Genomic DNA, 14,060 nt, shown 5'->3' with positions numbered 1-14,060 from the left:
ACCCATATTCATGAATTTTAACTGATGAACTATTTTTCCCAAGTTGATTCCTATTTAATTCCTTGGTCAATTTTCTATACCGGGAAAATATTTCCAAGTTTTATTTTCACTTTTATTTTGTTGAAGTTATTTTCATCAGGATCAATTATTTCTTATACAAATTTTATATTATTTAATTCATTAATCAGTTTTTTATTCCCATTTCATTTTTGCCACATTAGAGCTTCTGCCACTGTTAGCGTTTTTTTGTTTGTTTTTGGCAGGGGCGGGAATTAGATATACCAAGTCTAATATGGGGGGAAGTATATAAATATAAAGATTTTCAAGATTTAATTATTGTATCATTTTGCCTATATTAAGTTTTCTAGGTACAGTTTTAGCCTCTGTCAGTTTTATTATGTTTACTTCTCAGAGTAATATATATTATACATATTATGAAGTGGAAACAAGACAGAGTATATTGCTCATAGCAACGAGCAAAAAACATGAGGAAAATCACATAGGATGAAAACAGGTTGAAATATCTTTTTTTTTAAAAGATTTTATTGGGGAATTGGGAGAGAAGAACAGCACTGGGGACTCAGGGAAGGGAAACAGACAAGTTGCTGTCAGGTTGAAATATCTTTAGGATCAAATTGACAGGGTTAAAACATACTGCTCCATGTCAACTTTCTTAATATAATAAGGCAGTGAATCTAAGAGTCTATCTGGGAAAACTTCTTGTCAAAAATGGAATTAAGACAAAATTTGATACTCAAAAAATTATCTCCTTCTTCGATAATGCTAGATTAAGGTATTAATCCATACTTCAGTAATGCCAAAACATGAAGGCAGTTACCATCTGTGAAGGGCTAGACTACCAGGGAATAAGGATGAAGGGGCCTGCTGTTTCAAAGGCTTCTTTCAGTAACGTGGGCAGCATTAATCTACCTCTCTAACAAAGATCACCCTGCAATGCTACCCAAAGAAGTATTTACTTACCAGATTTTGTTATGTGACAAGTTGAGTTCACGTAATTTTAACAGCTTGTCCACCTTTTCAATCTTCCCTATTACATTATAGCTGAGATTCAGTACTTCAAGTTTAACACATTTTTCCAAATTTTCGATATACTAATTGGAGACAAATGAATAAATACTTTATGCAACAGATGCCTTGACATCAGCACAGCATGTAAGTGTGTGTATCAGGGGCTGTTCTGATCAGTCACAGAGAATAAACCCTTCCTGCTCTCCCGACAGTCCCTTGGTACCGCGCTCCTTGACTGGGAGTAGCAACTCTCCTCAAGCCGCCAAACTCTCCTGGACCCTCCATGGACAACGCTTCCTATGTACTAAGTTCAAGACTATCCAGCAACAATTCCCCCAGCTTTTCCATGCCTCTCCCTCCCTCCTCTGCTTTCTTCCAAGACCAGCTAAGTACTCAGGCTCTTCACAACCTCACCCATCTCCTCTCCCCATGCTCTTGCATCTTCACCCTCTTTCTCCTGGATCTTCCCCTCAAGTTTAAAAACAGTCATTAGTCAACCAATAGTCATCACACACTTACTACATAGCAAGTGTGGCACCAGGCAATGGAGATGCACCAGTGAACCAGACAATTGCCCTGCTGTGTGGAGCCTATGTTTGACAGGCTCAATTTCTCTATATAAAGCAAATCACCTCAAATTGAACTTGTTTTTAAGGTCAAGCCATCATCTCCTTTATTTGCATTTTTGTTGGTTTGATTTTTGTTTTATTTTCATTAACATCTTCAAACTTCTGAATTAATTTTTGTGACGAATGCAGTAGGCAACTAAGTTTATATTTTTTCTAATTAAAAATTAAGTTATCTATTATGTGTTCATATTGTATAGTTTATGAATAAAGTGGTAAACACTCTACAGCAGGGATCAGCAAATTTTTTTTGCCAAAAGCCAGAAAGTAAATATTTTTGACTTTGTGGACCACAGATTTTCTATGGCAACTACTCACCTGTGCTGCTGTAACGCAAACAGCATGTAAACAAATGAGTATGGCTGTGTTCCGATAAGATTTTATTTACAAACATAGCAGCAAGCCTGATTTGGCCTGCAAGCTGTAGTCTGCTGACCTCTTCTCTAGAGAGAGTCAATAATGTATAAAATATTAGGAACTTATGAATCTGAAGATGTCATACTTCTGATGTAGAACTTTCACTGGAAAAAATAAAAGGTCTGCTACAAATTAGGTGACGTTAGGATGAGATGTTACTGTAAATCTAAAATAATCTTTTTTTTTAGTTTTAAAGCACAGAAACATCAAAAACAATGCTTATGTTCAGAAATGTTGGTAACTTACCCTAAATTTCTTGCCACCATCTTTAGAAAGTGAAAGGTTCAGAGATTTTACCAAGGCCAAATTGTCCTGTTTACTAAGTTTTTTAATAAGGGCCTCTGTGATATATCGGACTCCTGCACGAGAATCAGCTTCTGGAATTACAGAAACAGATCATTATCAGGAGAGGAAGACATGAATACTCTGAAAAACAAATTGTTTTCATGTTATATAACAAAAAAAATTTTTTGTAAGCCATGCAACTGTAAAAATATTTGGCTAGTTCTAACTGCAATGTTTTAATAATAATATTTTACTTTACATAGCACTTCATAATAATGACAATAATAGTTATATTCTATAAATATTAGCTGTGTGCCAAGCTTTGTGCTAAATGCTTTACACTTAAAACATTTAATTTGTACAACAAATCTTTGAGAGAGAAATTATTACTAGTCCCATTTATTTAAAAAACGTTATAATAATTTACTCAAACTCTTGCAGGTAGTATGCAAATCCAGGATTTGAACCCAGGCAGATGAATCCAAAACCTACAGCTTTAATTACATGCAGCACTGACATTTTTAGCAATAAAAATAATTAACAAACTGCAACTATTTAGTTGTTTAGTTTTACAATTCCAAACTAAAGTTAGGAAATGCTGGAATTCTTTAAAATCCTCTTTTCTGTTTTTCTTTTTTTTAATGGTGAGAAACACAAATGTGTTGCTCTTTTAAATAGAAATAGAGGAAATCCCATCATACTTTATAGAGATGAAGTGCTTACTTGATGGGTAGCACACCATCCTAAGACCCTTCCTGGATATCACTGTCCAACTTTCTTAAAGCCATGTTACATTTTACAAAAGAGGACATAAAAAGAAAATTCCCTCTTGGTTCTTTCTTTAAAAGTCAGAAAAAATTAATCCTGGGTTCAGATCTAGGCTGTGGGCCAAAGACTTTCTATTATTATTTATAATAAGTTAATATAACATTTATTTTGGTTTAAAATAATTTTTTTCTTTAATTTAGGCTGTTCTAAGAAAGAAAATGACTAATATTCTAAAATAGTATTGAAATTAGAAATAGCAATGTACCAACTGATGGCAAGGGTATGTATAGTCTAAATTCAATGCTGATGTTTATTAATAAAACTGATCAGATATTCAGAGCAATAGTTTGATGGCTGTGATTTCATAACTAAGCAAAGAAATCACATAGTTTTCTTTCACATTTACTCACATTAAATATGTTCTTAGAAAAAATAATCTAGTTTTGAAAATAGATTCCCAGACTAACAGAATGCTTTTAAGAAAAAAATAAAAACCTTGGTGGAACATATACATGTCCTTATGTGGAAATTAGTCCATTCACAGATAAGCAGTTTGCCAATAAACAGACTGGAATAGCCCAAGGGAGTATAACATTTTTACACTGAATTAAGGCACTCCACTCTGAGGTGAACAGATATGCCCTCCCACTACCCAAGGATGGTAATAAAATTGGCAGGTGAGCATTAAGGCTCTGTCCCACCACAGGAAATAAAGCTTCCTCTTTCTGGAAACTCCATTCTCCTAACCCATTTAGACAGCTTCACCTCCACCCTGAAGCCTCCATCCTCCACTGTCCTCATACAATGTCTGTTAATAAAAATGATAGGTCAAGTCAATACCTGGATATATGCTATATTTGGACAAAAAATGTTAAGTTCAATATCTTCCATCTCTACCTAAGAGTATATGGTCAAATTCTAAGATTAGAAAGCAAATACCTTTATGGTCTTGGTAGTCCAAAAGTATAGTGTTTTCATCTGCAGTCTCGCCTTGCTCACACCGCTGTCCTCCAGAATGAGTCTTGGGTCTGCTTAAAGGTGACAGTGATCTAGATCTCATATTGAACGTAAGAGATGATGAACTAGGAGAGTGAGATGATGGCATCTTTGGTTTGGAAAATTTTTGCTGAGAACCTTTCTTCATTGCAAGAATAAAGCCAGGTGTCCATCCAAACCTGTAAGAGTTTTCAATATATTTAACAAGGTTATTTTTTTAGAGCTATCAAAACTATTAAATTAATCTATTTCTAGACTTCTCAAGACTACAAAGTTATAAACTCTGAGGCTATAGATGCTACGACCCACACTACTTCAAGCTGATGGGAGCAGCCACTATTTTAAATATTGCCGATCACCTCTCCAGAGGGAAAAGAGACCTCCACGGGGTTTTGTATTGACACATGCTCCAGCCAGAAGCCTTACCTGCCATTTCTGTTCTCAGTTTATTGGACCGAACGAGTCACGAGGTCCCTTATACCCACACAGGGTCCTAGTATGCAGGCCCTGGAAATATTTGGCAACACGCTGTACTTAATACTGATGAGCCTCCCTTCTTCCTGAAACAGCTTCTTCCTTTGGCTTCTGGGACAGCGCACTCTCCTAGTATCCTTCTGCCTCTCTTTGACCTCCTTTGCTGGCTCACACTCCTCTATTCAATCTTTAAATGTCACAGCTCCTCAAGTCTCTTCTAGTCTCTCTCTAATCTCATTTTACACAATCTAATACACACCCATGGCTTCCAATGCCACCTGTATACTGATATTTATATCTTCAGTCCAACCTTTCTCTGAGTTCCAGACTCCTATTCCTGTGTACTTGATACCTCATTGGCAGCCTAAACTCAACATGTCCAAACTAAATTCCTCATTTCCTCCATTCCTCCCTCATTTTCCTCCCGTCCTGTTTCTAGGAGGTCTCTAGTGTTCCCTAACCAGTGAACAATGCTCATGGGAATAAGACGGAAACCTGGGAGTCATTCTTTATGCCTCCCTCTCCCTTTTTTCCTATACCAAATCAATCACCAACTTTTGTCAATTCTAGCTCCTAAATCTCTCTCAAATTAGTTTACTTTTTCTATCTCTACACTCAACCCCTCTAATCCATGCCTTCATCAAACTATATAATAGTTTCTAACTGATCTAATTCCTACTGTATGACTACATTAGTCAGTCAGAGTCATCTGTTTAACAAGTAAATCTGCCTGTAATGAACGTACTATTTGCCATGACCTATGAGATCCCCCCATGATATGGCCCTGTCTCTCTAGCCTCACTTCTGTCACTCATTCCCTCAAGTCTATGAACTCCAGCCACACTGACCTCCACACATAATTCCTTTTGCTACAAATGCTTGTCCTCAGTCTTTTTTTTTTTTTTACTGTGGTAAAATACACAACATAAATTTGACTGTTTTAACCATTTTAAGTGTACACTTCAGTGGTATTAAACACATACATAATGTTGTGTAATCATCACCACTATCTGTCTCTATAACTCTTTTCGTCTTGTAAAACTGTAATTCTATACCCATTAAACACTAACGCCCCATTCACTCCTCCCCCACAGCCCATGGCAACCACCATTCTGCTTTCTGTCTCTATGATTTTGACTACTCTAAGTATATTATATAAGCAGAATCATACAGTGTTTGTCTTTTCATGACTGAATTATTTTAATTAGCATAATGTCCCCCAAATTCATCCATCTAGCCAGAATTTACTTCCTTAACACTGAATAATAGTCCATTACACGTATATATCACATTTTGCTTATCGATTCATCTGTCAATGAACACTTGGGTTGCTTTCATGTTTTAGATATTATGAAGAATATTGTTATGGACATGGGTATACAAATATCTCCAAGGCTCATTTCAATTCTTGGGTATATACAAATGGAATTGATGGAACTGCTATACTTTTTTCCACAGCAGCTATACAATTTTACATTCCCACCAATGGTGCATGGGGGTTCCAATTTCACCATATTCTTACCAACACTTGTTATTTATTTATATTTATTTAATTATTTTAATTAAAAAATTTATTTATTTAAAAAATTTTTTTATTGGGTAACAGTGTGTTTTTTCCAGGACACATCAGCTCCAAGTCAAGTTGTTGTCCTTCAATCTAGTTGTGGAGGGCACAGCTCAGCTCCAGTCCAGTCACTGTTTTTTTCAATCTAGCTATATGTATGTGTGTGTGTGTGTGTGTGTATGGGGGGGAGGTTGCAGCCCACCATCCCATGCGGGAATTGAACCATCAACCTTGTTGTTAAGAGCATGCGCTGTAACCAACTGAGCCATCCAGCCACCCACCGGCAGCTCAGCAGCAGCTCAACTCAAGTCGTTGTCTTCAATCTAGTTGTGGAGGGCGCAGCTCACTGGCCCATGTGGGAATCAAACCGGCAACCTTGTTGTTCAGAGCATGCGCTGTAACCAACTGAGCCACCTAGCCGCCCCCTATTTATTTATTTTTTTGATGGTGGCTATCCTAATGAGTATGAGGTGGTATCTCATGGTATTTTTGATTTGCATTTCCCTAATAATTAGTAACATTGAGCATCTTTTCATGTGCTTATGGCTATTTGTTTATCTTCTTTGAAGAAACGTCTATTCAAGTTCTTTGCCCATTTTTAAATCAGGCTGTTTTCTTTTTTTCTTGTTGAGTTTTATGAGTTCTCTCTATATGTTCTGGATATTAATCTCTTACAGATCATGATTTACAAATATTCTGTGGGCCTTTTTACTCTGTTGATATTGTCTTTTGACGAACATTTAAAAATTCTCCTGAAGTCCAATTTGTCTATTTTTCTTTTGTTGGCTGTGCCTTTGGTGTCATATCCAAGAAATTACTGACAAATCCAATGTCGTGAAGCTTTTGCCCTGTGTTTTCTAAGAGATTTATAGTTTTAGGTCTTACATTTAGGTCTTTGATCCATTTTGAGATCATTTTTGTATATGATGTTAGGTAAGGGTCCAATTTCATTCTGTCTCCCCTTTAGACTATAAACTTCATGAGAGTTTATGTTTTGCTTACCATTTTCTCCCCAGTCTAGTGTAATGCCTGGTACCTAGCAAGAACTCAGTAAATATTTATTGAATGATGAATGAAGTCATTTCCCACTCATCCCTCTCCCTCAGCCATCAAGATATTGATTCTAGTTCTTAAATTTTCTGAATTCATCTCTATCTTCATAGCGTCCACCCTAGATCTAACTTATCATCTCTTGTTTAAACTGTTATGATACTTTCTTAACAAGCTTCCAATCTTCCTTTGCCTCACCTTCAATCCTGTCTCCCTGACTCACTTACTTTATAAAAAATAAAAGAAGTCTGATGGTTCTCACTGTCAATAAATCTAAACATTTCTGCACCATACATGCTCGTAGGACTCACCATAATCTAGCCAAACTTTCTAGCCTAATTTCTTATTCCTCCCCACCATGCATCCTGCACTCTAATCATCTTTTTATTATTACCTGGACACATCATGAGTTTCTGCTCATGAATTTCCCTCTCCTTAAAACGGCATCCTCTTCTTCCTCTGTACCAACTAAAATGTCATTTTATTTATAAAAGCTTTCCAGAAATCCACTTCCTTCAAGTAGAATTAATCTTCTATGCTTATTATCATATTGAATACACTTCCATCAGAGACTCATTCTACTATATTTTTTGCTTGCCTAGAATGTAGTATCCACAAGTGGAGTAATAATGTCTTATTCATCTCTGAATTTCCAGCACCTTAATGGTAGGTCATGAATGTATGTAACATTTTACAACTAGAATTCAATCTGTTTAGAAACCACACTTCTAACAGCGTTCTCTCTCTCTCTCTCTCTCTCTCTCTCTCTCTCTCTCTCTCTCTCTTTCTCTCTCTCTCTCTCTCTCTCTGGATGTGTGTTATGTTTTTGTTGCATTATATTATATATATGTAAAAGTGCACAAATCATACATATATTGCTCTATGAATTTATATACAGTGAACACAAGCTGTATAACTAGTATCCAGATCAAGAAACAGAATATTACCAGAAGCCCTTTCATGTCCCCTTCTGGTCAGTAACTTCCACACATGGGTAATCACTATTCAGACATCCAACACTGAGATTTTTAAACTATTTTTGAAGTTTATGTAAATGAAATAATAGAATGTCTTTTGTATCTGCATTTGATAAACATTATGCATCTGATGATCATTTATGTTTGTCTCATGCTATTTGAAAAACATCTAATTGCTTCAGACTCCCATGCCTACTATTGCTTGTCCATAAAATCAATGTATTGAAGTTGAGGCCTCCCAGAAGGAACTAAAGCATGTATTGATGAAAGATATCTTAGTCAAATTCCTTTACTTTTCATATAAAAAAACTAAGGCCCAGAATGGTAAATGATATTGTTCACTGGTGTATTCCTGGCCTAGAAAAGAGTCTAGCAGATAGTAGATAACTAATATTTATTGAGTAAATTATTCATAAAAAACATGGAACTAATAAAATGCTATTTAGTACCTCAACGAAAGACTATCTTCATGAGCAGTATTTGTCCTCAACACTGAGAGTCCTAATTTGCAAGGTTAGGTTTATGCAAAAAAGATTTTCATAATAAAAAATTGCTCTTATAAGTGTATTCAGTCTAAAAGCATTGCAAAAATTATAAATTTGACAAATAGAGGAAAAAATATCTCATAAGATGTATAGGTCTTGAGCAAGGCTGCAATAACAATGATCCTATTTTTGCTCAGTATCCATAATCTCCCCTTCTCTCACTGCTTAAAATGTGAAGATAAAACATAAATTATTTTGTAGAACAGTTTTCAATCCAAAGATTTTGGGTAGGTTAAATCTAATGTCATATACATTGATATTAGAAAAAGATATTATAATGGTTTGATGTGTGAACATCTTCATACATAATACACCTTCACAGGTATATAGATATTATTATACACGCTGGGATTATGAAGAAACTCATTTTTTTTTAGCCTACGCCGTCGCTGGCGAATCACGGCAGCCCAGCTCCATGTTGAGCTGTTGTTCAGCATCTTAGCTGTAGAGGGCGCAGCATCACTGGCCCTCATATGTGGGATCTGAACCGGGGCCCTCTGGCGTCCCAAGCCAGCTTTTAACCAACATGCCACTCAGCCGGCCTGAAACTCATTTTTTAAATGGTTGGAACATATACAGGCTATGTAAAGAAGAGTTGCCATTAATATATTCAATCAGTTAACCAATTCTTAGTAAATGTAATACCTTTCAACAACTATATAGTCATTCTAGGAATGCTGATCTTGCCCCAAAACTTTCTGGAATTCCTCTTTGGGTCCTGCTCTCAGAATTAATTTATAAGACTCACCAGAAAATCAGACCTATCATTTCAGCTATATTTTGTTTTTATTTTCCCAGGTTGATCATTAACTTTTATCATGTGCCAAATATTGTATAAGCTCTTCTACGTATCATTGCATTAGAAGGATTAAATACAACAATTTATGAAATAGGTATTGTTACCTCCCATTTAAAGATTAAGAGGTTAGATAATTTGTCAAAGTCCCATAACTAATTGGTTAAGCCAAGACCAGGTTCTAAAGCCCGTGTCTTCATTACCATGTCATATTGCTGAGTTTACTGGATTCCAGATCACTTTGATTTGCTCTCTAGGGCCTAGCATGGTGCCTTACACAAAACAGACTATAAATAAATGCCACTAAATGACCATGATTAATGGATGGCATATATTATAAAAATTCCTGAAGGAAAAACAAAAAATTTAATACGACAGCTGTCACTCTCAGACTCAGTTATGTGCCCTGATCTAACAATCCTGTGCATCACAGCTTAGTAAAGACTACCTCCATCTCTATCCAGCCTTTCCTAACAATGCAATGCAATTATTTTGTGCCGTGCATCTTAGTTTTCTCTCTTAATTCTTACAATACTGAACCATCCTGAATTCCTCTCATAACATCCTAATGACTAAGACCTTTTGAGCCTCACCAGACTATGATGAATTCCTCTGTTACCTCTCTTGATTAGAAAAACTGCCTTACTCACTTATAGAGTTAAAAAAAAACATATTAGAATGAAGTCTAGAAATGTAGATCAACTCCTTCCTTTTATGAATTGTAACAAGGAAGATTAAGTGTTAGCCCTTTAATCACATCTCAGTACTTTCCCTGCAATTCTACTTCATTCCATACCCTTGGACCCACTTTAAATACTCTTACTCTTTAGCTTTCTCTAGTCCTTTCAAATATCCTGATTCCCATTCCTCTCCAAAGTCTCTAATCCGCTGCACTTCTTTCCAAAGGCAATTCTCCATCCTGTGCTTGTCAACCTCATACTTCATCTCATTCTGATTGCCAACTTCCCCACAAATGCTGTCCCAGTTCCCTAACACTGTCTTACTCTCCTCCATTTCTCTCTCTATGGCTCTTTTCAGTATCCTGCCTCAACACCTCTATATCCATCCTGATTTCCCAAACTGCTCATCCCAGCAAATATTCTGACATCCTAATCCATTCCAATACTCTGACTTCTATTATTTCCCTCTTCAAAGAAAATACTCAAACCTCCACCCATTCATCTTCATCCCAACACAATTATCTACCTACTTGCCTTTCCCTTCTAACATCCTGACCTCTGTGTCTTTCTCCATTCTATTAACATTCTGAATTTGACTCTCCATTCTACTCAGGTACCCTAAAATCCAAGTTTACCATCCTTTTTCATTAATTTACTCAGTCATTCAATTTTATTGTGCAACTTTCATGCTCCAAGAACTGTGCTAGGCTCTAAGAATACAGAGAGAGAAGGCAGGGTTTCTATGCTCAAGATGCACAGCAGGATTACATCCCCTGGTCTCTGAACTTTATATCCCCTTACAATTATATTTAAATGATTTTGTGAAACGACTTGATTATTGCTTGTTTCTTCTTCTAGAGTTTAAGCTACAACACAGCAGGGACTCTATTTGTCTATTGTTTGGTGTACAACAATTATTTGTTGAATGAACGAAGAAAGAATTCTGCTAAGCACCCTAAAGACATAACCAAATTTAAATCTTGCAGGTGCTGTATAAGAACAGAATTATTAACCTAATTTACAAGTGAGAATTAAGAGCATGGGTTCTGGAACTAAACAGCCTGAGTTAAAATCCTGGTTTGACATTAGACAAATTAGTTAACCTCTCTGATCCTCAGTTTCATCACTTTTAAAATGGGGTTGGTAACCAATCATACAATTTATTTTAAATCCTAAATGAGTTAATACGTGCAAATGACTTAGAAATGAATCTGACAAATACTGTATGCTCAAAAGTAATAGCAATTATTTTTACAAATGAGGAAACATGCACAGAACGGTTAAGGAACATGCCCAGAGTCATAGAGCCGGTTAAGTAACACGGGGTGGCAGAATCAAGATTTGAACCCAAGTTTTGACTTCAAAGTTCACCCCTCCTTTAACCATTATACAACAAAGTGTTTGCTCTTCCCTTCCTTTTAACATTTCCTTCCAACATCCTAACTCTCATTTTTCTCCTTGTACAATCCCATAATACCTGTCAGGATGCCCTAACCATCCTTTATCCCTGTCATTCCCCACAGTCTGCGGGCACACCCCAGCCCCTCCCTCCTCTCGGCGGAGGGACTCCCATCCTTCTTGGTGTTACACCCCAAATTACACCCCAACGTCCAACCCTTTCTACACTCTAATCCTGCTTCCCCAACCGCCCCTGCATCCCCCACCTCTGACCGGCAGTCTCCCTTCTCATCCAAACCTCCCTCCATCGTTCTCCTCACCACACCGGTTCCAGGCCCTGCCCTCCTTCCCATCCAATCCTAATTCCCAGGCACACGCCCCCTCCCCGAATCCATCCCGACCTGGTCCAGGCCTTCCCGCCTTTGCCGCCGGCCCCCACCGTTCCGTCCAGACGCCGGAGAACGCCTCCCACCAGGCCTGGCACTCACCGCCGAGGAGCCGAGCCAAGAGGACCCGCAGGACAAGGTCGGGCGGAGACGGACCCGTCGTTCCTTTCAGGTGCCCAGCAGCGCAGCGGCCATTTTGTTGTGTTGTGCCGGTTGCCGTGAGGCGGCGCGAGCGGCGGGGGCGGGGCTTTGCAGCGGCCACGCCCCTCCTGGGACAGTTGTGGAGAGAGGTGGGGTGGGGCTGGGCGGGGCCTCCCGCCGCCTGTGCCGCTTCAGCTGCAGGCGCGCAAAAGCGCGGGGAATCTTGGGCGCGAGAATTCTCGCGCGTGCGGAGCTTGTGGGAGCAGAGGCTTCCTGCAGCAGCCGCCGGCAAGCCGGTGTCCTGTCAGTGAGGCGAAGCTGTAGACGCCTCACGCCGGGGCGTGAGGGCAACTCTTTCATTTCACACTAATTTGTATTTATCCGGTAAGATAAAGAAGTTGCTACTCTTCTGAGTTGCATTTACAATATAAATATTAATCATGGCAGAGTGACCTAGCTATCCTTAAGTTCTTTTTTTCCAAATGATAACAAAGCTATTCTTATTTCTTTTTTTTAACTCATAGTAGTATTTTAATTCAGAAATTTAAATATACACATTCAGAGCAACTATTAAAAAAATACCTTGTTAAAAAAACGGCGTTTCCAAGAAAGGAGTTAGCCAAAAACACAACAGCAAAATTACCTGACAGTAGCTATTCTGTTTCTTTGAACTTGCCTCATGTTTCTAGGAAAATAACAGGATTGTACAAAGCTGGAATATAGCAATCAGAGACAGAGACACAAGATATTAATCTTGAATAATTCATGAACTAAAAAGCTAAGATCACATGAATTCCTAGAAATCATAGCCAGTGTCACAAACCGAAGGATTGCTAGTTCATATAAAACTTTCCCAGATTCTTTGCAACAGATTTACGGAATGTAAGAAGTAGAGAGGCTCTCAGGGTTTGGTCATATCATCTAGCTAAACTCCTTTAATTTACCATTAACATTATCATCTTTGGGTCCTAAAAGATAAAGTTATTTTCTTACATAGAAATAGTCAGGCTCTAGTGTTTAGCCATTGGCTGGTGGCCTCAGCTTGAAAAGTAAGGTGGGCCTTGAAGGCTTTAGCAGCTGGAGGCTGTCAGTCGTATGCTCCGTGCAGCTGGATGGCACATTCTTTTTTCCAGGGAAACCTGAGCAGCCCATCGGCATGGTTGGCACCCTGCTATTGACCAGCAAAGACACCCTTCTGCTGCCATAAGGTATGTGGCTGAGGCTGCTGGTGCCTGATGACAAGGGTGCTTTTGTTGTACCGAGGGAGGAGTCTCCTGAACCAGGAGGTCTTGGCCTCTTGTCATTTTTTTTTTCCAGTTTTACTAAGACTCGCTTGTTATTGTCACTGTTAATGCTAATCATCACGGTTACCAATCAAACCCGTACTACTGAGGTCTTATCTCTCAATGTACCGTGGAGACTTGAGCATTTTTAGCGAGCCTGTTGTTGGGGTTTCCTTGGGCTCAGGCATGAGTCTGTTGAAGTCGAGCCCAAGGTTAAGTCAGAATGGCAGACAATGCGCTATTGTCAGAATCATCTTCCCAGCTCCGTGTAGCTCAATACAGGAGCGTGACCTCCTCTTCGCTCTCTCTTATAATGATTTCTGAGGACCTCTTTAGAACTTAGGCATTAGGTGGCCTTCGCTTAGGGTAACACTTAGGTTCCAGCTGATACCCTGAAAGGATAAAATGAAAGAGGTCAAACTGAATCATAGGAGGTGGTTCCTTGGAAGAGAATCGACTTCTAGTTCAGTGGTTCTTAGCCATGGCTGCATATTTAATCATCTGAGGAGCTTAAACATACTGATGCCTGCCCACCCCACCCCACTTCACCCCACCCACTATCTTGATTTAATCAATCCAAGGTATGCCCTATGATTCTAATGTACAGCCAAGACTGAAAACCAACTACCCTAGTTTACGGTGGGA

At 38.3% G+C, this 14,060-nt stretch overlaps 1 protein-coding gene across 5 annotated transcripts in view; it reads right to left on the bottom strand.

The window, feature by feature from the left end:
* CNTRL (centriolin) overlaps positions 1–12,202 on the bottom strand; it is a 77,457-nt gene extending 65,255 nt beyond the window's left edge. For 4 of the 5 annotated variants that reach the window (XM_019648244.1, XM_019648248.1, XM_019648247.1 and 1 more), the window contains exons 1-4: positions 12,094–12,202; positions 4,065–4,300; positions 2,319–2,449; positions 982–1,112 (exon numbers count right to left, since the gene is read on the bottom strand). In XM_019648244.1, the coding sequence (XP_019503789.1) occupies positions 982–1,112; positions 2,319–2,449; positions 4,065–4,269 (467 nt within the window). In that variant the 5' untranslated portion in view covers positions 4,270–4,300; positions 12,094–12,202. Of the gene's footprint in view, positions 1–981; positions 1,113–2,318; positions 2,450–4,064; positions 4,301–12,006; positions 12,025–12,093 lie in introns of those variants that run through there. The other variant, XM_019648245.1, reaches the window with a different exon arrangement.
* Positions 12,203–14,060: the final 1,858 nt, after the last annotated feature.

Source organism: Hipposideros armiger, unplaced genomic scaffold, assembly GCF_001890085.2.
Source record: "Hipposideros armiger isolate ML-2016 unplaced genomic scaffold, ASM189008v1 scaffold_123, whole genome shotgun sequence".
Lineage (NCBI taxonomy): Eukaryota > Metazoa > Chordata > Mammalia > Chiroptera > Hipposideridae > Hipposideros > Hipposideros armiger.
The sequence above is the reverse complement of the archived record's forward strand: the minus strand, read 5'-3'. Positions and strand labels throughout refer to the sequence as shown.